Below are 25,230 nucleotides of genomic sequence, written 5' to 3' on the forward strand. Positions count from 1 at the left end.
ATCTGGCCCCTATACTAGGCACTCAAAAAATATTCCTGCTCAGTGTACCTGGAGGTTTCTGAAAATTTAGCTGTTATTCTCCAAGTAAATAGCACAAAATGTATCCATAAAAAATCCAGGTTTTGGATATTAATTCTTCAGCTAAATATAGCCAAACTGTTACAGGGACTACAAAAGGCATTTCTCTGACTACCCCATTCCATGTAGATGCATGCCATTAAATTTTACCTTTGTGAGCCAGCAAGTATCTTTTCAGCAAAACAATAGCAAGAATTAATCAGTTCTGAGAAGTGATTACTTTTCTCTAATCACACTTCTAAAAAAATCAACACCCAAAGTTATGCCATTTCTTCTGAAAATTAATTGAACAAGTCCTTCTCTGATGACCACCTGTCAGAGAATCACACCAAAGTTTGGAAGTTCAGAATATTCATATGCAACCCTGAGCATGGGTCTTACAATGGAAAGTCTTGAGAGTCTAGTACTGGAGCAGATATTTTCTTACAAATAAAGTCCTATGTAATCATTAAAAAAAAAAAGGTAAAATCTTATAGGATTTAGACTAGTTCCCTTCCCTCTTAGACATGCATCTGCTACAACTGCAGGGGGCTTGAGTAGGAAATGTCAGCGATAAGGCGGGACATGTTCTTCAAATTCTGATTTAAATGATCTTTCTTTAATTGTGATTGGTTAACTAAAGCTTCCACACTCTTTGCATTCAGCATACCACGTATACTTCACATGGATATACTCTCAAAAGCAAGATAATCATCACAAAAGTCTCTTGATGGTACTAGGATTTATGAAGCATACTGAGTCCTTACACTTCTTGGAGAACTAGCACTGTTCTTAAGTGCTCTATGGAAGAGGCAGTTGAGCCACAACGCGTTACTAATATCTGACCATCCAAACTCCATCCAAGGTTCAGTTTCTTTGTGACAGCCATAAGCAACAGAAGTGTTTTGGAGGAGTAACACATTTGGTAGCAAGGCCAAATAGCTGTTACTTGCTGAAGATTTTGACATTCACTGCCTTGTAAGCTCACAGAGAGCCACTGCTTGATATCACTGTCTGGCTGTATTCTGGATAAACATTCAGAATAGAAACAGACACCAGCTGCAGTCCTTTGGGTGTGCCTATACATTATTTTTACATCTCCCTTTTCTTCCTAGTTCCTGTAATAAATGCAATCCCATTGTGAAACCAGTAATTCACAAAATGACAAAAATACATAGTCACTGTGTAGGCACATAAAATGCTCTCTGTAAAAGAGAAAAAAAAAAGAGAGAGAGAGAAAGTAATGATATCTTTCTAAAGTGAAGTATTTTGCTAAGGGATATGAAGATAACATAAAATATTGTTTGGGTTTATAAAGAAGGGTAATGTACTTTGGAATTAATCACCTCTAATAGTCAGGATTAGACATATCAAGCAGTGCTTGCCTCCCATCTTTTGACATTTCACAGATTCACAGATTGGATTGGATGGGAAGGGACCCTCAAAGGTCATCTTGTCCAACTCCCCTGCAGTCAGCAGGGACACCTCCAACTAGATCAGGCTACCCAGGGGTACATTGAGTCTAATCTTGAATGTCACCAGGCCCAGGGCCCCAATCACATCCCTGAGCAACTAGTTCCACTATTTTACCACTCTCATTGTAAAGAACTTGCTCCTTATGTCTAACCTAAATCTGCCCTCCTCCAGTTTAAAACCATTGCCTCTCACTGTATCACTACAAGCCCTTCTAAACAGTCCTTCCTCAACCTTCCTGTAGGTTCCCTGCAAACATTGAAATGTAACTCTAAGGTATCTCCAGAGCCTTCTCTTCTCCAGGATGAAAAGCCCAAATTCTTTCATCCTGTCTTCATAGGAGAGGTGCTCCGACCCTCTGATCATCTTGTGGCCCTCCTCTGGACCCTTTCCAGCAGATCGATATCTCTCTTGAGTTGGGATCCCCAGAACTGGACACAGTACTCCAGGTGAGGTCTCACCAGAGCAGCACTGAGTGGCAGAATTATTTCTCTTGACCTGCTATCCACAGTTCTTTTGGTGCATCCCGGGATGCAATTTGCCCTCTTGAAGTGTGCATTGTTGGCTCATGTCCAGCTTCTTGTTCACCAGTACCCCCCAGGCCTTTACTGCAGGGCTGCTCTCAATTTCATCATCCCCCAGGCTGTGTTGATGTTGAGGGTTACTGTGACCTAGGTGCAGGACCTTGCACTTTGCTCTATTGATCCTCATGAGATTCTTCTCATCCCACATCTCCAGCCTGTCCAAGGCCCTCTGGATGGCATCCTGTCCTTCAGTCTTATCAGCTACACTGCTTAGCTTGGTATCATCTACAAACTTTTTGAGGGTGAACTCAGTCTCACTGTCTATATCATTGATGAATACACTGAATGGCACCGGTCCAAATAAAGACCCTTGAGGGAGACCACTTGTCACCCATCTCCATCCGGACATCAAGCCATTGACCACTGCCCTCTGGATGTCTGTGCAGTTCCCTCTTGCTCTTTATTTTGACCAGCAGGTCTCTATTCAGCCATGTTTGTCCCTTCTCTTCTTTGCCTGATTTCTTACACAAGGGGATCAAAAGGTCTTGCAGTCTAAAGATGAATGTCCTTAAAGATCTGCCAGGTCAGCTCTGCTCTCCTGTCCTTGGGGATATTTTCCCATGGGGTTCCTACTGACTAACTCCCTAAGGAGGTGGAAGTTTGCCTTCCTAAAATAAAGAGTCCTGACTCTGCTTCTTGCCTGTCTCATATCTCTTAGGACTGCAAACTCCACCAGTGCATGATCACTGCCCCAAAGCCCAAGATTTTTAGTTGTCTTTAAAATTACCTATTTTACAAGTTGCCTGCAAAACATCCCCTGTGTAATAAAAAGAAATATGACTTTGTCAAGTTTTAGAGGGAACTGGAGGTAATCAAAGGAAAAATTTAATCTTAGAGTGGATTCCTAAATTTCATCTGGAAAGATGGTTGATGCACTTTCTGCTCCCACATTGCTCTAACTTTACTCTCACCTGGAGAAACGAGAAACACTTTGCCCACTCAGCTCTGCTTTCCAGACTGCAGTTGAGGAGATAAGGAAGCAACAGAGGCACAGCTTCCTCTCACTCCTGGATGTTTGGGATGCTCTCTGTGGGAGGATGAAGAACAATTATCCACTCTTGGAATTCATCCTCAAAGTGTTATTAATTTAGACAATTCCTGCATCTTATCTGATTCATTACATGCATGCATGTAAAAGTGATCATTATCAAAACTGACTGAAAAGCCCTCTGATCCCATCAGATGGCCTTTACTGGTATGTCCTTATTTTCACTGCAATTTGTGTTTCCTAGACCAGCTGCTCTTTGTGGCCAGAAGATGCTCTTCATAGCACACAAGTTGAAACCTGTCTTGACTGGTTAAATGGCATCTTCTTCACTGCATGTGCCTCAACAGCGTATACGCAACAACTATAGCAATCTGCTTCCTAAGGGTTAGACACAAGGCTTCTTCCAGTGGAAAAGCTTCCTGTCCTCATCACTGACATCAAGTGAGTCAAAATGACCAAATTAGCAAAAATATTATTTAGATTGTTTCAGTGTTACTCATCTCATGCTGCTTTAAACAGACCAAGGAACACAGGTCTTAGCTGGAAGGTAAGAGCAGGTGCTATCGAGTCTGTGAAACTGAAGCTGTGTGACAGTCTCTTCAAACAAGCCATGGTGCAGGTAAAATAAGATGTGGTTACTCATTCGTACATTTCACATCATCCCCATCAAAGCTAAGTGGCCAGCATACATGGTCAGAAGCCTGATGACACATAAATGCTCAAAACAGCCATCCTTCTTAGGAGTATTCTCTGCCAGAGTGTGGGGGGCAGTAGCTTAGTGAAAAGTCTGAGAGTTTTGGTGCAGCACTGTGCTTGGCAGTAATGTTTCTTCCTACAAAAGGTGCTTCAGATAGAAAGGTCAATGTTGAAGAGCTGCGTGAGGGAAAACTGGCCTATCTTCTGTGTGGGAACTTATTACCTGGATCTTGTGGGAGATATGGACAGATGAATTAGAGATATCACATTCTTTAGTGAAGTCTGGAAACAATATGAGGAGGAACAGATTGACATGTTCATAGCGCTATGAGGATAGGAATCGCTTCCTTCCCCTTGACCACTGACAAAGTTAGGAAGTTCGATATGCAGTCCATTAGGCATTACACTTGTCCTCTATCCTTCAAAAGGTTTTCAAATGCAAGGCAGAGCTAACAGTGGTAGCTCTCCAGAGACTGCCATGGCCAGTAGTCCTCATATCCCACAGATATGAGGGACATTCTTCTAGGGGCGATGAGCTTTTGCTTTCCTGAATACATCATGTGGGCTGAAAATGATAGTATGCAAAATATTCTATTCTAAAATGCTATGCACTGCATATTTGGAGTGCTCACTCAGAAATATGTGTTGGCATGCCAAAGGTGTGGTTGCAATCTATCACACTGGCTCTTTCAAATTGTCTTAACATAATTAAAAAGCATAGTTAAGCTTCAGGCTATCATGTTTGAAGCTCTCCTTAAGGTGTCTTCAAAGATGTTTGTAGCATGCCAGAGTTATTCAGCTGTGCTAAATTAAAACCTTCACATTACACATTCTGTTTGTCCAGCATAGGATCCAGAAGCAGTGTGTGTGGTTTCCATGTTTAAACTAGAAGCACCTGAAGAGGAGAATTAGGAGAATGAGTTTTGTCACTAGCACCACCCACTACTGCTTGTCTAGTGAAAATAAAGAAGGAAAAGATGGTGGAAGACTGGGAATAGGACTTCTGTGTAGAATCATAGAATAGTTTGGGTTGAATAGGACCTGAAAGATCACCTAGTTACAACCTCCTTGTCATGGACAGGGACACCTTCTGCTACAGCAGGTTGCTCAAAGCCCTGTCCATCTTGGCTTCAAGCACTACCAGGATTGGACTCTCCACAACTCCTCTGGGTAACCTGTTCCAGTGCCTCAGCACCCTCGCAGGGAAGAATGTCTTCCTACTGTCTAATCTAAATTTAGCTTCTTCCAGTTTGAAACCATTACTCTTTATCCTATCACTACATGCCTTTGCAAAAAGTCCCTACACAACTATTCTGTAAACTCCCTTCAAATACTGGAAGGCTGCTATAACGTCTTCTTCTCTGTGTGTTCTTCCCTCCAGGCTGAACAGTCCTAATTCCCTCAGCCTCAGCACCAGAGAGGTGCTACAACCCTCTGATCATCTTTGTGGCTCTTCTCTGGGCCAGTGCTAACAGTTCCATATCCTTCTGTTTTGGGGGGCTCCAGAGCTGGACGTAGTACTCCAGATGGGGTCTCATGAGAGTAAAGCAGGGGGGCAGAATCATCTCCCTCTACCTGCTGGCCATGCTTCTTTTGATGCAGCCCAAGATATGGTTGACTTTCTGGGTTGCAAGCACACATTGCTGGCTCACGCTGAACTTCCCATCAATGCAGAAAAGCATTGCAAAGTTGCCACCATTTGTCCAGTTTGTGTAGGAAACTATTTTTAAACCGCTATTTTTGCCACTTTCTTTTATACCAAACTTGTTTTCTTTTTCAATGTGATGTTAAAATATTTAAAATCCATCATTAACCTCTGCTACTAATTCTGCTCTGAATCAGAAAATGTCATCCCTGGGAAGCCTTCTCCACTACTGCATTGAAGAAGACAGGCTGACCATATCAAATTATAAACCATGTGAGAAACTAAGTGTGCATGTGCATCCAGTTCATTTCCAATGTGAGTTGTAGATTCTTATCTACAGATGTTGATGACATAGATATTATGGCAAAATAAAATAGTCAATTAGTGGGAATTAAAACTTCTGAAGGAGGAAATTACTTCAAGTAGAAGAGAATAGGGGAAGAGGGTTTTACTGATGCTTTGACTGGTGTATGCTTCAGCGTGTATGATCCAAAAGTCTCCTGTACCAGTGTACAGTCCTGGGGAGGCTTTGACCATTCCTGACCTTGGTACTCTACCAAAACATAAAATAAAACAACAGTTGTTGCTATATGTCTAGAATCTGGCCATTGAGAAGTAAAGAGAAAAGAAGTAATCAGATAAAGAATGAATGATGGCTGTAAGAAAATTAAAATTTAAGAGGAAAAACCAAACAACCAAACAAAAACCAAACCCCCAAAACAGAACCAAAAAATCCTACCACAAGAAATCTCAGGTGTGCTCTAAAACACTTTGATCAAGCATGACTAGTATTTGTTCCAAGTTCACACGATCATTTAGACATTTTCGTACCACGGCAGATTTAAGCCTTCAGTTCTCTCCTGTAGTAGTTGATGTTATATAAGATGTCATTTTAGAAAATATGAGACTGTGTTGGAAACCAATTTCCTGAAGAGCTAGGAACAGGGTCATATCGTTATCTAGGGTTACACTTGCAGTTCTGGCACTTTTATTTTTTAATAAATATCGATAACTCCACAGGACTCCAAAGAACAACAGATGCTGTCCTTTATCTTATGTCTAGGTTTCAAAGGACAACAAATGATGTCCTTTATCTTACATCTAGGTTTCAAAATTGTGCAAAGATGCTTTGTGCAAAAGAGGTCAGAAATCTTCTTAAAGACAGAAAATGATACAAAGCCTTTGATCTTACAACGTAAAAAAAGCCAAAGGCACGTTTACAGAATTGTGTTGTCTGAGAGCTGAGCAGTCCAAGTTCTGATTAGGAAATGAAGTAGTTCTTTTGAGAGGCGTACTAGCCCAGACCCTACACAGGGCTTGTTGGCTCACACACAGCACTGCACTGAGTTACCCTAGTCCTGGACTAGAGGTGCTTTGCACCTTGGTGGTTTGGATCACAGCCAGTAGAAGAGCATTCCGTTTCTAAAATGTTGCTTAGACAAGCCTGCAGAAGAATCAGCTGTACCAAATGCATACAGCCAAATTAAACCATCCATGTTTTGAACAGAGGTTACTCATAAGCAGAAGTGAATTTAGCCCTTTCCAAACCAGAATAACAACAACAAAAGAATAAAACAATCTACTTTTGAAATCACTTTTGCCGCCTTCTTGCTAGGTCAATTATAGATGGTCTGCATTAGCACCAAGGCTGGTCAAACTCAGACATACACGATAGCTGTTTTCTGAAAGCAGCCAGGGTGCCAGGTATGGAATATAAAACACTGAGAGGCAGGATCAGCCTATTTTCTCCCTCCCTGGGAGGCTGCTAAGAGAAAAGCCGACGGAGCTCAGTCCTCTCAGGCGCTATAAACTACGTTATTTCAACACTCTCCAAGGAGAGCGCGGCTCCTCCGCTTACTCTCACTGGAAGCCGAACCACGGTCCTCGACTTCCCTTCTGGGACCACCCCTCCACTGCTTAGGTCTAGCCGATGCCGCTGGGGCCCAAGGCCAGTTACCGGCCAGGACTCCTGTTTCCTTGGGAGCCATCCGAGCTCCTCAGTAACCGCCTTGTCTGGCTCCCCCACGCATAGGTGCTTGTGGGGAGAGACTCTTCTCCTTCCCTCGCTTGTCTCGGGCGAGAGCGCGGAGAAACTCTCGCTGGGAACTGTGGCGTCAGGGACCAGTTCTGATCATCCTCCTCCGCCAGCCCCGGGGCTTAGGGTTGTGTAAAGAAGGCTGAGATGCGCTGGAAGAGGGCAAGGCGGCAAGGGAGGGGGCGGCGAGCAAGCAAACGGGCGCTGTCGCTTTAAATCCCGTGGGGCGTGGAAGGGGCCGCGAAGGGGCCGCCGGCTGGGCGGCGAGGAGGTGGGGGCGGCGTGGAGCGCAGCGGCGGTCGGCGGGAGCGGAGTTGGTCGTGGAGGAGAGAGCGCGGGTGGCGGTGGCGGGGGTGTCCCAGTCATCTCCCCGCTATGGCCACGTCTCCATGTAGCAGCAGCGGCGTCTCTTCGTCGTCCTCGTCGGGGCTGGGCGCGGATGCGGGGCTGGAGATCCGCACGCGCTCCGTGGAGCAGACGCTGGTGCCATTGGTGTCGCAGGTAGAAATACCGCCGCGGGAGACACACATAACACACACCCACACCCCCGTTTCCCACCTCGCCGCCGGCCCTTAGGGGCCGGTTGTTAACGCTGCAGCGGCAGCCTCCCGGGGTTGGGAGCGGTATGGTCTCTTCCTCCTCTCCGCGCCTGGGACGGCGCTTGGCCGCCGCCACTGCCGAAGTTTTTGAGCTCGGGTCGCGGTGCTTCGTTTCCCCTTTGCCTCCGACCTCTTGGCCTCCCCCTTCGCGTCCCGGGCCCGAGGTCCCGGTATCCCGCTGCCGGAGCGCTGGGATGTGTGTGTGGATGCTGCTCGCACATCCCTCCCCGTGTAAGATTCCGAAGTTCCCCGCAAGGTCGCGGTGCCGTTGCATAACGCCCGCGGCGCGAAGGCGCTGCGGTGCCCGCGGCCACGGGGCGGCGGCGGGGCGAGGGGCTGGTGGGCGCTGGCAGCCGTCGTCCGGCGGAGAGGCTGCTCTGCCCGCCGAGTTCCCCGGCCGTCCCGATGGCGTTCCGCATGGCAGCCTTCCCTGCTCACAGCTTGGCGCTGAGGAAGAGTGGTCGGCTTCCAGGGGGCTGGGGAAGCTTTGTGTTTTCGCGGTCCGGCCTGAGCGATCCGGTGATTGGAGTCTTTACCGCACCGGAGGGTAGTGCCGGAATTTTAAGTTAAATAATAGCCAAACTGTGTCTTGGTGACCTCTTAACGTGTCCCGCACAGTGCTAAATGATTTTAAATAAAAACCAGGCTTTTAAGGGGTTTGCAAAGTAATTATATGCCAGCGAGTTTGGCGTTTGTGGGTTGGATTGATTTCTGTTTTGGTTGGGTTTTTTTCAGAGCTTTAGTCGCAAAATAGGCGTTTGATATAACATAAAACTGTTGTTTCTTGAAAAATGGTGTATGAGAACAGCACAGCGTTTGCTGTGCAACATTTTTGTACTTTGATCATTAAAGTTGATAAGTTGGAACCTCTCTCTACAAAATTAACCAATGTGTAACAGCTATGCAAAAACAACAAGTCCTGCTGAGGTCAAGTCATGTTTATACCATCACAGCCCATCTGGAAACAAACTGTTGCAAGCCTTCCTTTGGGTTTGTACAGCTGGGCTGCAGGAAGGGTTTGCGATGGGTAATTGTGTTTCTGTACTTATCGATGTTATTTGTCTTTCTCTGAACAAATCACAGTCAGTTAGAAGAAACCTATTGAGGGGAGCAAACCACTTGTTCTGAAGCAAAGTAAAATTAAAGTCCAATGAATTCTCTACTCCTGAAACATTTGAGAGAGGTAGAATATGGAGACCACTTTTAGGAACCTTAAGAGCAGACAGACCCCTTCCATTGCAAAGGCCGAATTTAACTGTGCATGTTAAATTCTTACTTTTAATGGATTTCTGTGCATATGTGCCCATTCTTACTCCTCTGGAACAGTCTTTAAGAACAGTGACCTGATTTCTCTGTGCATTTGTTGTCCATGTAATACATCGTGTATAATTTTTCATTGACCACAAAACCTGTGACTGTCTGCCAGAAGCACAAAGCATCTTTTGCCTCCCCTGTATACAGTGGAAGGTGTCTGAGCATTTGTGAATGCTTGACGCTTACGGTTTTCCTAGTAAAGCACTACAAACTTTAGACAAGCTTGTTCCCTTGAAGCGCGAGTGCTGAGCTCCATTCAAATTCAGGATGAAGTTGCTGACGATATCAGCAGTAGCTCCCTACACTTGCCTGATAAAATGCCTCGCTTACTGTACTGGTTTATCAGTTCTGTTTGTACTGTTTCATGTGGATTGTTCAGTAGAGGTCTCACTGGGTGGCTTTGTTTGGGTATTTATGCAGAAAGAATTTATAGAGTACTTAATCTCTGAGTTTTTGTATTCTGCTATGTATCAACAGTAATGCTCAGGACTTTGTTTTTCTTCTTGTATGAAATAAACTTGCAAGGAGATAATTTGTGTTTTTTTTTTCTTGCTGTGAAGTTAGCTTTACAGTTTTTCCTTTGATAAAAGCTGAGAAACTGTGTGACACTTGTATACTACTGAAGAAAGACCAAGTCAGAATGTTGCTACTGCTTTTCACTTCGTATGCTAAGCAAAGAACAAACAAAAGGTGCTCTGTTACAAACTCACTTTCAGTCTCTCTTGTGCAGCTAAATCTATTTTCTTTATATAAAAAAATAGCTGCATTGATTCTCATTTAAATTCAGGTACTGTGTAGTACATTATCCTAATTGATGTGTGATATGGTGCTTGTGTTTGGCTGTTCACTCTTACTCAGCAAATGTGATGGGTTTAAGTCTTCAGTTTCCCTAGATCTGTTCAGACACTGATGTGTGTGACCCTTCTCTAACAGTATCACAAATGACAAAAGGAGACAGTAGATTTAAGCACATTTACTAACAATTCTGTTTTCTCTATCTACATATCTACACTGGAAGAGAACTGTTTTACAGTACTGTGCAAAGCTTGTGGCAAACAATTTAGAAGGTAAACTTAGCTTTGGGGGTCAACCTCTCCCCGATTTTCTGTTAGAACAAGTAGAGTTCTCTTCTTTTGGATATGTCTTTGGTTTAATGTTCCACATGTATATAGTACAGCCTTCTTTGAAATCTCTTTCAGTGCTGTCAATTTCCAGTCTAATTATGTTGGATTTTATTTTTTTTATGGAAAGTTTTTTTGGCAGCATAAGTCAGGAAGGGTGTTTAAATTGGTCAGTGCTGACTCATTTAATAGCAAGTTTTTTAAACAGTTGAGGAAAGGCAAAGACAGGGGAAAAGCACTTTCCAGGATGTAACTCCACCAGTGACTCCCTTAGATGCCATTATATACCTGCTTGCTAGTCTAGCAGTAGTTGGGTATCTTCACAGCTGTAGGAGTCTGTCTGCCTATATCTGTTCTAATGAGGCATTCTGAGAAAGTGCAGAATAGCTTTTTGTCAACCTTCACAGTCAAATATTTGGGAAAAGTTTGGGAGGCAACTTTGAGCTCTGTCTGTGTATGTTCCTGAAAGAACAAAGTCAACTTTCATAGCTGAAGGTGACCTATCCTCCTGTGTGCTTACATCTAGCTGCTCAAGCTTCAGAAAGTCCATTTTGTCATAGGCACTTTGGAGAATCACAGAATGATAGAGGTTGGAAAAAACTTCTGAGATCACCTAGTTCAACCCTTCTGCTTTAGCAGATTCACCTAGAGCAGGTTCCACAGGACTGTATCTGGGTAGGCTTTTAATAGAGAAGGAGACTTCACAGCTTCTCTGGGCAGGCTGTTCCTGTGCTCTGTCACCCTAAAAGTAAGGAGAAATTTTTGCATCTGTTTAGGTGGAACTTTCTGTGTTACAGTTTGTGCCAGTTGCCCCTTGTCCTGTCTCTGGACAGCACTGAAAAGAGCCTGGCCCCATTCTTCTTTATACTCAGAGCACAAACCGCAAGCTCACGACTTAACCCACAATACCTATGGAAGGAAAGGGAGAAGAGTCAGTGAGTTAGTGACTAACTGAAATTGATGAGGTGCAACTCCATACACAGGCAGCACACCATATGCCTCTAGACTCGACAGCAGTTAATGCGTATGACACTGAGCCTGTGGCATGGTTTCTCTGCAGTACAGGATGTAAACTAAGAAGAGTCTAGCAGGCGGCTTGCTTCACTCAGTACGAGTTACAATACAAGCCTCCATCCTTTAATTCGTAATTTTAATCACTCAACAGTGGTGCCAAGTCTCAAGTCTAAGGCAAATAACCAAATTAATTCACAACAAAGAAAATACTGAGGGGGGAAAAACAAACAGAAAAAACAAACCAGCTTCTCAAAGCTTTTAAGTTTCCTGAATTTTTGAAGAGCTGAAGGATAAAAACTAGTGCCCAAGGAACATTTTAAAAGAAGCATACTCAGATTTCTTTTCCTCAGATGCATTCAAGAAAACAAGAAGTTTAAGATAAATATAGATTACCATACTGTCTACAGAAATGAATTTCCCCATCCTTCAAAAGAGCCATAAGGAGCAAAGTGCGAGCCCTGGCACCATAGAACAGCCAACAATATAAGTATCCTTTAGCACCTTATAGGTGGGGAAAAAGCTAGAGGTACCAAAAAACAACTAGTGGAACAAGACAGCCAAGGGACTTGCTGGAACAAAACTCTCAGTGCATCTGCTGCACAGCCAATGAAAAAAAAAATTAGAAGTGGATGAGAGCTTGGACTCGATGCTGATGTTCAGGAAGGGAATGAGACTGCAGATATTCCACAATTTTATTAATATTGTCAAAAAAGTACAAGAAACACTTCCTCTTAGCTGATACAGAATGAAAACATGCATTTGATTCACAACTAGTTCTGTAGTAGGTATGTAATGAGCCTGTATTGCAATATAACATGACTAAAGACATGCAGACATCAGCCTTTATACAAGATTGATGCGTGCTGTGGAAGAAAAGCAGATAGGGAAAATGTAGTGGGTTTTGGTGGTTTTGTTTCTCCTCAGAGCTTTTGTATGCTTTCAATAATAAAAAGTGATATCAAGTTAGAAATCACAGAATCAATAAGGTTGGAAAAGACCTCAAAGATCATCAAGTTCAACCTATCACTGAACATCTTATGACTAACTAAGCCATGGCTTCAAGTGCCATGTCCAATTCTTTGTTGAACACCTCCAGGAATGGTGACTCCACCACCTCCCTGGGCAGCACATTCCAACGGCCAATTACCCTTTCTGTGAAGAACTTTCTCCTTACCTTGAGCCTGAATTTCCCCTGGTGCAGCTTGAGACTGTGTCCTCTTGCTCTGTCACTGTCATTTCTGATGCAGGCCCGGATACCATTGGCCTTCTTTGCCACCTGGGCACACTGCTGACTTCTGTTGGCCGTCAACCAGTACCCCCTGGTCCCTTTCTGCCTGTCTGCTCTCCAGCCACTCTGACCCCAGCCTGTAGCACTGCATGGGATTGTTGTGACAGAAGTGCAGCACCCAGCACTTGGACTTGTTGAATGCATCATGTTGGACTCTGCCCATCTGTCCAGCCAGTCAAGGTCCCACTGCAGAGCCCTCCTGCCCTCTGTGATGGGTTATGCCCATCCTGGAAGCAGGGGGGGAAGGCTTGTGAGAGCATTGTCCTCCCTGTAGAGGGTTTTTCCCCTAGGAAATTGAGTTTAGTCTGTTCTACTCCCCCTCCTTGTCCAGCAAGGCTATAAAAAGGATGCTGCAGCCATTAGCTCTCTCTTGGGCCCTGCCTTTGCTTGGACGAGTCAGGCCTGATCCTTCTCCCTGATACCTCCACACCTCTTCAGAGAGACTGGTTTTGTATTCTTATTTTTCTCCCATCCATTCTTGTTCCTTACCCTTGTGAACCTTACCGGTTACTGTTACATATATATATATAGATATAGATATATATCTATATCTATATCTATATATATATATGTAACAGTAACCGGTAAGGTCTATATATATATATATATTGTTTAAAGAAAATTCTTTACCTCTCTACTTCCAAGCCAACTCCAAATTATTTCTTGGTGGATTTGCTCCTTCCTTTTCTTTTTCCTCTCTATTGGGTAGTCAGACCAATGGGATTATTTAGACCTTATCATTATTTCCCCTTTTGCATCCAGTGGTAATTCATTTACATTCTGTTACTTTCTGTACCACATTACTCAACTCTCTGTAGGGGAGTTCACATGCCTGTTGAACATGCTGACCCATCACTCCAACATTCAGGTCGTTAATAAAGACATAAAATAATATTGGTCCCTCTATCAGTCCCTGGGAAATGCCACTGGTAATTGATTAAAAAACCCCAAAACTTAGAGAAAATACCACTGATTATATACAGAGCTCTAGTTTAATCCAGTATGGCTGTTTTAAAGTCTGAAAATTCATCAGTGAGCTTGTCACACAAAATGCTGGTCAGCTCATCCTTGGGCTCTAATATGCAACTCCAGAAAGATCTGGACAAAGAGAATACTGGCAGGACATTATATAATGTTATATAACTATATAACATTTACTGAAATGGGAATTTGAGCTAGCTTTGGAGAAGGCAAAGACTCAGTATCATAGTGAAGAAGAGACTTGTTTTATCCACCTCAAGGCATATTACCACTGTTAACTGATTCAGAATATAAGACTCGCAATAAAGAAATTCAGAAACAGCTTTTTGTAGTTACTTTTGACTACGTAGCTCAAGTCACTTCCAAAACCTCTGACAGGATCTCCTGTAACTACAAAGTCGGAAAAACATGTTAAGTAACACATAGGCATGCAACGAGAAGGGCTTCATCAAGTACATCAGCAGCAAGAGGAAGACTGGGGAAAATGCGTGCCCGCTGCTGAATGAGGTGGGTGCCCTGGAAATGGAGGATACAGAGGAGGTGGAGTTACTGAATGCCTTCTTTGCTTCAGCTTTCACTTCCAAGGCCAACCCCCAGGAATTTCAGTCCCTGGAGGTAAAAGAGTAAGAGACATTTTCTTTGTCAGGGAGAATTGTGTCAGAGATCACTTAGTCAAGCTGGACATCCCCAAATCCATGGGCCCTGATGCAATGCACCCACGAAAGCTGAGGGAACTGGCAGATGTTATTGCCAAGCCATTATCCATCATCTTTTAAAGGTCATGGAGAAGAGGAGAGGTGCCTGTGCATTGGAGGAAAGCCAGTGTCACTCCAGTCTTCAAAAAGGGCAAGAAGGATGTCCCAAGAAACTACACTTGAACATTTTATCACATGAGCACATGAGTATCTCCATGAAAGAACTGTATTTTCAGGTGGCTGTTTTTTCGTTTGCTTGTTATTATTTCAAGTAGCTGTAGTGAGATGCTTCTCACTGACATAGCTTAAAATCAATTTCACTTTTTCAGTGGAATCACATCTTTCAAATTTGTGAGGTCTATAGATTGAACAAATTGCTGTAGTTCTCCTGCAGAATGACTGTTAAATCAAAACTGCCTCACAACGATCCTGCACAAAAGAATTAGAGCAGTTTCCTTGCTATTCAGCATTGTTAACAGATATTTTAAGACAGATTGGGTAGGGAAATCCCCCAAGTATGAATTATGAATTAATGATTGCAAACAACTTTAATGTATAGTTTATTAAAGCTGCTGTGTGGTACTATGAGTCTATGGCTTTATGCATGGGCTTATTTTATGTTTATTAATTCATTGACAAAGCATAACCCTTGCTGGAGCCTTCAGTGATGGTTTTTACTCACTGAATTGTTCTGCATTTCATTACTAGCCTTGTTTAAAGCTGGTGGGGTAAATGAATAGTGATACAGACTCTTAGTGCCAATTTGTAGTTATTAATCTACTCTAGATACTGAATGGGATGAGTTCTTGTTTTTATACAAAAAAAGGAGTTCTCAAATGATAACTCCTAAGCACAAGTTGCAAAAAGCATGTATGAGCAAATCCTAAGGTTCATTTAGCTGCAGATGGAAGAATAAAAGACCATGCAGCTACTGCTGTCTTAGAGAAACTGATTTTATTTATTTATTTATTTATTTGGATTAATATACCAATACCAATAAAATACCAAATACCAATAAAGTAAAATTAGGCTGTAGTAACACTTTCTAAATGGGGGAGGGGAGGTTGGGTGTTCTTTTGGGGGGGTTTTGTTGGTTTTGTTTGTTTTGTGGTTGGTTTGTTTTGGTTTGTTTTTTGGTTGGTTTGGGGGGGGGGAGGGGTGCTGTTGTTTTTGTTTTTAACTTATCCACAGGTGTCAAAAATGGTTTAGAAGGAAAGTATTGTCCAAAGTTGCGAGTGCATAACTTGTAGGAGTTAGGCAAATGTATTGGAATATTCCCTTCTAATTAATTTCTTCATTGTAGCTCACAGTTACATTTAAACATTCTTAACTTTTTCCACATGAATGACTTTTTGTTGCCCTTGAGCTTTTCAAGGAGGCAGTCAGAGGGATATACAGCCTCTTTAGCATAAATAAGATAAAGGTTCCTGAATTATATGAAGTTCTTGTTTTGGTTTACACTTCTGTAGGTGGATAGTAGTTGGATTTGCATAGCCTTTTCCAGAGCGCACTGTACTTCTCCATTAATCCCTCGGGCAAATATGTGCTTTTCAAGATGAAATACCAGATGTTGCTCTGAATTGAAGTGGTATGTCAAGATGCTGCTAAGGAAGCTTTCTTTAGAAAAGGTTGGAGGAACCCTTCTGTTAGCAGCATGCAGTGCAGGACAGATTGAATGGCTGATATTCGTCCTAGCAAAGCTGCCTGTTCATGGCACTAAGAGGCAACTTTTCTGCATCTTCAGAAGCCAATCCTGATCTGAATAGAAAGAATCTCGGTTTCAGATAGTATCACTGTTTTGCCCCTGTTACATCCTTTATTACAATGTTTGAATTTTTAGTTCCACAACAGTGGCTTGGGGTTTTTTGGTTGGGTGGGTTTTGTGGGGTTTTTTTGGTTGTTTTGTTGGTTTTTTTCCTTTACTAAGCAACTCCAAGCAGGCTCAGGAATTGTTTGCACAAGCAGTGGAAGACTGGGTACATTAACAAAGGCAAGTGAGGGAGGAAAGCCACAATAATCATTTGCCATTCAGTCTCTCATCTTGAGGTTACCAGATCTTGTTAATAAATTGAGTTATTTCTGAGACCTGCATGTCTCTGGTGCTGAAAACATGTCTGCATCTGTTTTGACCACATCTGAACGTACACTTTAAACAATGAACTTCCTTCTGACTTAGTTTTATTTACTTAGACTTGCTCCTGCCCAGATTTTCTGGGTGCAGAATGAAAAAAGGCAATATATTTGTTTATGAAATCTACCCATTAAGAAGATACTGAACTGTTGAGCAGCAGGAAGGCAGGAAAATGTAATGGCTTCTACACTTTTAACCAGTTATTTGATCTGTTATCTTATGGTCACTTCCTAGTGAGGTATTTGTGTGTTTCAAAAAAACTTCAACAGTGGTTGAGTTAGAAAACCAATTCACAGTGAAAAGCACAGCAATGGCCTCTTTTTTTGTTTTAAAATGGATTTTATGATAGGTAAATGTGTATTTTCTGCTGTTCAGTACACTTGTTGATGTGCATCACATAGTCAGAAAAGGTTAAGCTGGGCTTCCAATTTGAAAAATTGTTTTTTTTGTCAACCCCTGTCCCTGCCGACTCTAGGGGGTTTGAACAAGATGACCTTTGAGGGTCCCTTCCAACCCCCAGTGCTATCTATGCACTCTGAGGTTCAGATTTCAATCTGTAAGCTTCCATGCATCTTTAAAAAAAAAACAAAAGGAATCTGGAAGTTGAATTGTCTGAAAATGAAGACCTTCATCATCATCACTCATTTCTACAAAAATTCTGAAGACTCTTTTTTGGGGGGAAGTAGGGCAGTCCTGTGACTTGTAAGGCATGTGACAATAAGAATAAACAAGATAGCTTTGATCAGTAGTTAAGCCTTACTGAGCATTTTCCAGTGATGTTTCTCTCCTGCTCTTCCATGTGTGGAAAAAAGGGAGGAGGGGCGAGGCACAGGTCAGTTATCATGTGGGTTTTTGTTAAAAATCTGCAAATCGCCGATGATCCCTGCTGTGAAGGAGGGAGTCTGTCGAAGGAGACTGTGAAGGAGTCTGTGAAAAGTGAACATTGAAAAACAAGCCTGGTACTCCTCTGCTTTAGCAACATTATTTAAGTAATTCAAACCTGCATATTATCTAAGAATCCACAGGTTGCAAGTACTAGTCAGCTGTGTGTATTCCTTTTTTGTTTTTCTCCAGAGTTCCTCATCACAACAACTGGGGAGGGAGGAGGGGAAGTAACTTAATTTCACTGGAAAAAAAAATAATAAAAGTTTCTGAGTTTTCATTACTTAAAAAAAACCCTACAAATCCCCAAATTCAAAATAAGGAAATAATTTGGTGTCTTCAAAGTACTACATCTCAGTTGAGTAAGTTCATCTGTATCACATTTCGGATAATTATTTTCTCGACGGTGTTTGGTTTGGATCTTGAAATTTAAAAGGCCCTTGGTTTTCTAGGAATGCATTCAGTGCAAAGAAAGGGTATTCACTACTATAGCACAGTTTTGATGTGAGGTGAAGCCTTTCTTTTGATCTCTTAACCATTCCAAGAATGTGTACATAGCAGTGGTACTAATAATCTGAGGTGTGTATTTGAATTTCAAGTTGTGTACTCTTGTCTTTCCAGGCAAACTTTACAAAGAGTAGGTTTTGAAGCCTAGATATGAAGGAGGTGAAGAGGACTGCTCTCACTCCTTCTCAACAATTTTCTAGCTGTTGAAAATATATATATTACTTGTAAGAAGTGAACAATTAAATGTTAAGATGTTTTAAAGTGAAATGTATGATTTACGCTTAACCAAAAATCTGGTTCCAGCTGCAGCACAGCTTGAGTTTCATTTGCTGGCTTTATTTTCATGCTCTTTCATGGGCATCCATGTTTGGGTATTACTGGAGTTAAGATTATACTAGGTTTGTTATTCCTGTGATCTGATGTGATAGGGCTGTTCATGTGTTGCTTGTCAGCTTCTACTTGTCACTGCAGGTCCTGGATTTTTCCTACTTCCTTTTCAGAGGTGGCTTATCAGCTTGTTAGACACTACATGTGAAAGATTGCCTGAGGCTCCCCTAAGCATGTTAGCATTTGCCCATGGATAAGTGAACCAACTTACAGGTTGTTAAAGTAGTTTATTTCACATGCTTCCCTGAAGGCTTTTATGAAAGATGTGTACAAAAGCAGTAAGAAGATGCTTTTAAAAAGCCGTCAGGTAAAGATACAGCTCCAGCAGTCTGAGTACCACAAGTGTAACAGAACTTGTTAATCTTGGAACACACGGTGTATTTGTACTGCCTTTCTAGTCACTAGTGCATAGGCAGTATGAGGAAAACATGTAAACAGTGGGTAGCAGGTTCATACCACTTCTTGTAAGCTGTTCTTTTACAGAAGTGGTGACTCAAAGTCCTGAATGATGTGTTGAGGTCTGTGTGACTTCTGAAAGAAGGGGTTGTTTGCCCCCTTTGACAAATACTTGGAAGAAACTGTTCTGGTTCAAGTGTCCATAAAGCAGTGACTTGTCTCAAAGTAAAATTTTGAGTTCTTACAATGAACTGGCACATTAATAGTTAATGCAGCTGCATTTCATTTTGGTTAATCATTTCCAGCCTTTGCAAAACTTTCAAAGTTGAGTTTCTCCAAAATCTATTTGTGGGATTTTTCTGCAGAATGAAAACTGAGTAGTAAGATAGGACTTTTCCAACTCTAAAAAAACCTGCACATTAGGCAGACTTCGAAAAAATATTTTAGTTCTTGAAGTTGTAGAACATAAGAGTTCCATTAGTACCTGGAAGAGTACTAATCTTAACAGACTTGAGTTCTAGTACAGGTAAGCAGGTAGTCCTTGTTTGCTTCTCAAATCTCCTGAGGCTTACCTTTCGTGATGAGAAGTCTGTGTGACATTTCTGCTTGTAGCCCTCATGGACTGGATGTCGAATGCCAGCTGCTGCGTCTGTGCTCTCCCACACTTGTGGCTGTATCCTGTAGCAGATGTGGGTGTTGGAGCAATGTGTGCTGCTGTCTAGCTAAATGAGTTTGAAGACCTGTCTGTCCTGAAGTAGTACACAAGACCTAGTGAGAGACGGTATCTCAAATGCGGTATTAGACATTCCCCCCAGCCCCCAACCTCAGGATGAACTAATGAAAGTCTGAGCAGTGTGGGAAAAACCTTTTGGACCAAGTTTTCTGTATGTCCTATCAAATACTTTACAGCACACTTCTGCTGTAGGGGTTTATAGAAATAGAATAGACTAGACTAGACTAGAATAGGATACAATAGAATAGACCAGGTTGGAAGAGACCTTCGAGATCATCAAGTCTAACCTATCAACTAATCCAACACCACCTAATCAACTAAACCATGGCACCAAACACCCTATCAAGTCTCGTCCTGAACACCTCCAATGATGGTGACTCCACCACCTCCCTGGGCGGCCTGTTCCAATGGGCAATCACTCTCTGTGTGTAGAACTTCTTCCTAACAACCAGCCCAAATCTCCCCTGGCACAGCTTGAGACTGTGTCCTCTTGTTCTGGTGCTGGTTGCCTGGGAGAAGAGACCAACCTCCGCCTGTCTACAACCTCCCTTCAGGTAGTTGTAGAGAGCAATAAGGTCACCCCTGAGTCTCCTCTTCTCCAGGCTAAGCAACCCCAGCTCCCTCAGCCTCTCCTCAGAGGGCTTGTGTTCCAAACCCCTCACCAACTTCATTGCCCTTTCCTTTGGTATACAGTGCTATTACATTTTCTTAGCAAATGCTTTCCATTCCTGGTGTTACTTTTTTCTTTCTTTATTTGCACATGAAGGAATTTTCTACCATTTAGAAATTAATGAAGGGTAAAAAGCAGAAAATACACAGAATAGAAGAGGAGCTGTTATTCTGAGGATGGTAATCCCCATTGCATGGAGAAAACATTTTGGATACTTTTTTTGCCCTAGCAGGAAAACTGGTTAGTGCGAGGCAGGAACAAATACTACTGTTCAGAGTCATTCTGTGTACAATGTATGTACTTACTCAGGAGGGGACGTGGATAGAGTATCTTCCAACATGACTTCTCAGTTTAGCTCTCCCAGCAGTGGCTGTGAAATACCTGTATTTCCTCTGGTTTTATTTATAGTTGCCTATAAATACTTCTGAAACCCAATCTCTTAAGTATCACTCAATTCTGTCATGCTGGACTTAATTACACTGATAATAAATACACATTAGATTATTTTTAGCTAAGCATGCTGTCATGATACTTCCTGTGCATGAAGCACATAAAAGCTTAAATGTCAGTATCTGAAGGCCCTCAGTGTTCTGGAAAACACTGCTAGAAAACTGCCACAACTGAGCTACTTTCCTTAATTACTAAGTACCTCGATGCATTATGGCCATATATGTTGGTTTCAATAAAGTGTTTGGGAAAAGGCTATTTTTCTGAGGCTGCTCATAATAAGTGATGAAAGATTGTGACTGGTAGTTTCTTGAGACTTCACACTCCTTAAACTGATTTCCTCAAATCTCAGAAGAGCATTCCATGAAAACAGTAAGAGCTTGCATCAGAGCATGAGTACCGTCAGAAGGACTGTTTCATTTCCAGGTCCTGATCAGTAAATCCTGAAGTAAACAGCACATAACCTATCATTCCTGTTCAAAGAGACTTGCAGGTAATCTTTTCAGCTGTTAACTCCTGTCCAAACACCACAAGTGTTAGACACTGGGTGAGACATGGTCAGAATACAACAGATTAAATATTTGGGAGGCGTTAAACAAGGAGAGCTTAAATAATGTTCTTGGAATCACTAATAGTTCTGGTCTGTTTGCAGCTGGATGGGTTGCAGGGGGAAAGCAAGTCTTTTAAATCTTTGGAAATGCTGCATGTTTTCACTGATTCAGTTTTTGATAAGCTCTTTGGGTATTTCTGGAGAAAGGTGGATGTTGAGGAGAAAGCTCCTCAAGGTTTCTTGTGGTGTTTAAAAGTCAGGAGCAAAAACTTGGCTTAGTCTTTGTTTTAGATGTGTACCTTATTGGCCTTTTGATGCTCATTGCTTTATGAATGTGTCCTGAAGCAAGTGGTAGTGTATACCTCTTCTCAACACCCATCCCAATTGTACTTAAGGGTTTTATTTATTTAACTATGGTCTGAACTGGTATTTTAAATGGAGGATAAGCCTGACTATTACACCTGTTATTCTTAATACTTCCTGAAGGAAAGAGAAAGATACTTTCCAGAACTAGACCTTCCCCTTGTTGGGGCGGCAGTGTTTTCTGCAGGTGGCAGGTTATGAGAAGCCCATCTGTAGCTGGAAAACTTTCCTTATGCCTTTAACATTAAGCATCTTACGTGTTTCTAGACCCAACGACAGCCCTTTTTCCTTACAGATTCACAGAGTGCATTGTGTTGGAAGGGACCCTCTAGGGTCATCTTGTCCAGCCCCTCCTGCCGTGAGCAGGGACGCCTCCAACTAGATCAGGCAGCCCAGGGCCACATCAAGTCTGATCTTGAATGTCTCCAGGGACAGAGCCTCAACCACATCTCTTGCAGCCAGGATGTGCATCCAACTAGTATTTCGTTTGTTTTAGGGCAGTGGTATTTTATATATACTTTGGAGAAGTTGTAACTTTTGTTTGCATAGCATTGGGTTGTTGTTTGCTTAAAACTCTGTTGAGGAAACAAAGTTGTGACCCTCTGTCAAATTCTTCTTCAGTGTTTGGTCTAATGCTCTCTGTAGGCTTGCTGGCCATGATTAGTCAAGAATTCACCAGCTGGGATTGTTAGATAGCTACAGCCATGTATTTGATAGTTTGGTATACCTGAAGGATCTGCAACACAATAATTCAGGAGAGTTGCATAGTGCAACTGTTTTTAATACCCATTTGGTATTAATCTGAATTTCCACTGAAGTGATGGTAGTTGTATGTTTTGGGACTTGTCATTCTTCCTCTAGAATCTTTGGGGATCTTATCAATGCTTATAAAAACTTAAAGGGTGGGTATCAGAAGGATGGGGACAGTCTTTTTTCATTGACAGGACAAGAGGTAATGAGCACAAACTCAAACATAGTAATACCATAATATCAGTCAGGGTTGGAAGGGACCACAAGGATCATCTAGTTCCAACCCCCCTGCCATGGGCAGGGACACCCCACACTAGATCAGGCTGGCCAGAGCCTCATCCAGCCTGGGCTTAAACACCTCCAGGGACAGGGCCTCAACCACCTCCCTGGACAACCCATTCCAGAGCTTCACCACTCTCATGGTGAAGAACTTCCTCCTCACCTCCAGCCTGAATCTCCCCACTTGCAGCTTCATCCCATTCCCCCTAGTCCTATCACTACCTGACATCCTGAGAAGTCCCTCCCCAGCCTTCTTGTAGGCCCCCTTCAGATACTGGAAGGCCACAATAAGGTCACCTCGGAGCCTTCTCTTCTCCAGACTGAACAGCCCCAACTCCTTCAGTCTGTCCTCACAGGAGAGGTGCTCCAGCCCTCTGATCACCCTCATGGCCCTTCTCTAGACATGTTCCAGCACATCCATATTCCTCTTGTAATAGGGGCTCCAGAACTGGAGGCAGCACTCCAGGTGGGATCTCCCCAGAGCTGAGTAGAGGGGGAGAATCACCTCCCTTGACCTGCTGGCCACACTTCTCTTGCTGCAGCCCAGGATCTGATTGGCTTTCCGGGCTGCAAGTGCACATTGAGAGTGCCATCTAAACATGAGGAGGAACTTCTTTGAGGCTGGTAGAGCACTGGACCAGCTGCCCACGGAGGCTGTGGAATCTTTGTTTCTGGAGTCATGCAAAAGCCACCTGGATGCCATTCTGTGCAGCCTGCTCTAGGTGAACCTGCTCTGGTAGGAGAGTTGGACTGGATGATCTCCAGAGGTCCCTTGCAACCCCTATCTTTCTGTGATTCTGTAATGAACCTGAAGGTGTTCAGATGCTTGCTTAGTTTACTCTCTAAATAAGACCCTGTGTTCATAATACGATATTTTCTCGGGAAGGGTATCAGAGGTTCATAGGCTTTGGAGTTGAAGTTTGATGAACTGAGAGACTTTCATAGGGTCAGATTTATTGTATGAATTGTAGGAAGTGGGCTTGCCTTAGAGCTAGTAGGTTAGGTAGAAGTTGGAGAAACAGGACATGTTAAACTGAGGTGTTCAAACGCTTAAGTAATTCATGTAATTCTGAGATTATCTCAATAAGCATCTTTGAGCTCTTGGGGATGTGGCTTGCAATGCAGTTCTGCAGGCATTTTAAGCCATGGTGCCACTGAAAGGAGCACTCTGCCCTTCTTTTTCTTTGGTCTATACCTTTCCCCTGAAAACTGAAAATAACAAAGATCACCTTCTCTACAACTCCAGTTTAACCCATATCAGATAAATACATTGCAAAACCAAAAAGGAGGCAAGGACAGACAGGACTGAATTTATTGGTGATAATGATGGCTTTTATGCTGGTTTAGGATGTTTGAACTTCAGTTCAACTTCAGTCCTGCAACTCACTAGAAAGTGGTTAACATATTCAAAGTATAGATCTCCCATACTCTTCATAATGCATTTTGTAGTTCATCCTGAGTGTCAGGATTGCACATTATTCTCATATTTATTTAATAGCTTCTTCAAGAAGGTACTTCTGCAATACTACCTTGCTTGCTCTTTGGGCAGAAGAGGGATCTCTTTGTTTGTTTATTCATCTTTGGTGTTTTGGCAAATTTTTGGTCTCCTGCAGCCTGCATACAGCTGGTGTCTGGTCAGTATGATCCAAGAAGGAGTGTGTAGCACAACATACTAACAGGTAGATAAGCCAAGACAAGGTGTGGAGTTCAGAATCCAAACATTGCAAATTGTTTTACTGATGACTTGCATCTAAATGGCAACCTTTTTTTTTCTAAATTCTAGGAAAAATGCATGATTGAGAATGTTTACATTATGAGTACAGTGGACACTTTAATGGGGAAAGGCCTGAATGCTTCAGAATGACTCTAAAAGACAAATGGTTCTTTTCATGTAAAAAGTCTGCTGCTGCTCATTTTTTTCTTAAAGCCTGCCTTAATCAGTTGTACAAAATACCATCTATAAAGTCTTATTTTAGTAAAATAGCCAAAACTCTCAAATCCTAGGTGATGAGTGTGTTTACTTAGGTGGCAGAACAAGAGCTTTGTGAGACTTTCAGTGGTGGCAAATCCAAAACAATGTTGATATGTCTGCTTTTACTGTGTCTGTAATATGAAAGCCTGCTGAGAGACTTAGGACGGCTTATTTTTGTATTGAAAAGGGGAGGGGGAAACCCCACATCCCTCAATTCACTCAGGATGTGCGATAAGCTGAGACCACAACAAATGAACAAACTTAATTATGCTCCGGATATTTTTTTCCCCCATTCTCTTAAGAAGTAAATTATACCCCACGAGTCAACACTAGATTTTATTAGTGAAAGAATGGCAAAAATCTGCTGCTGAGTTCAGTTCAAAACTTGCCTTTAGTATTAAAGTTAACATGCCTTCTTACGTGGAGTTCTAATAATTAACTCTTCTTGTTCACAGATAACGACTCTTATTAATCATAAGGATAAACCAAAGCGCTCAGACAAGACTCTGCAAGCGATTCAGCGAGTTGGCCAAGCAGTTAACCTGGCAGTTGGAAGGTTTGTTACAGTAGGTGAAGCTATTGCCAATGAAAATCATGAACTGAAGGAGGAAATGAGTGTTGCTTGCATTGAAGCAAGGAGAGCAGGTATGTAGTTACTCATGAAATTGTGCTT

At 42.4% G+C, this 25,230-nt stretch overlaps 1 protein-coding gene across 1 annotated transcript in view; it reads left to right on the plus strand.

Moving 5' to 3' along the window:
* The first annotated feature begins 7,484 nt into the window (after positions 1–7,484).
* The window catches only part of CTNNAL1 (catenin alpha like 1), a 60,794-nt gene continuing 43,048 nt past the window's right edge, over positions 7,485–25,230 (plus strand). The window contains exons 1-2 of the mRNA XM_054164212.1: positions 7,485–7,979; positions 25,013–25,202. Coding sequence (XP_054020187.1) covers positions 7,854–7,979; positions 25,013–25,202 — 316 coding nt within the window. The 5' untranslated portion in view covers positions 7,485–7,853. The remainder of the gene's footprint in view (positions 7,980–25,012; positions 25,203–25,230) is intronic.

This window comes from Dryobates pubescens, chromosome 9, assembly GCF_014839835.1.
Source record: "Dryobates pubescens isolate bDryPub1 chromosome 9, bDryPub1.pri, whole genome shotgun sequence".
Lineage (NCBI taxonomy): Eukaryota > Metazoa > Chordata > Aves > Piciformes > Picidae > Dryobates > Dryobates pubescens.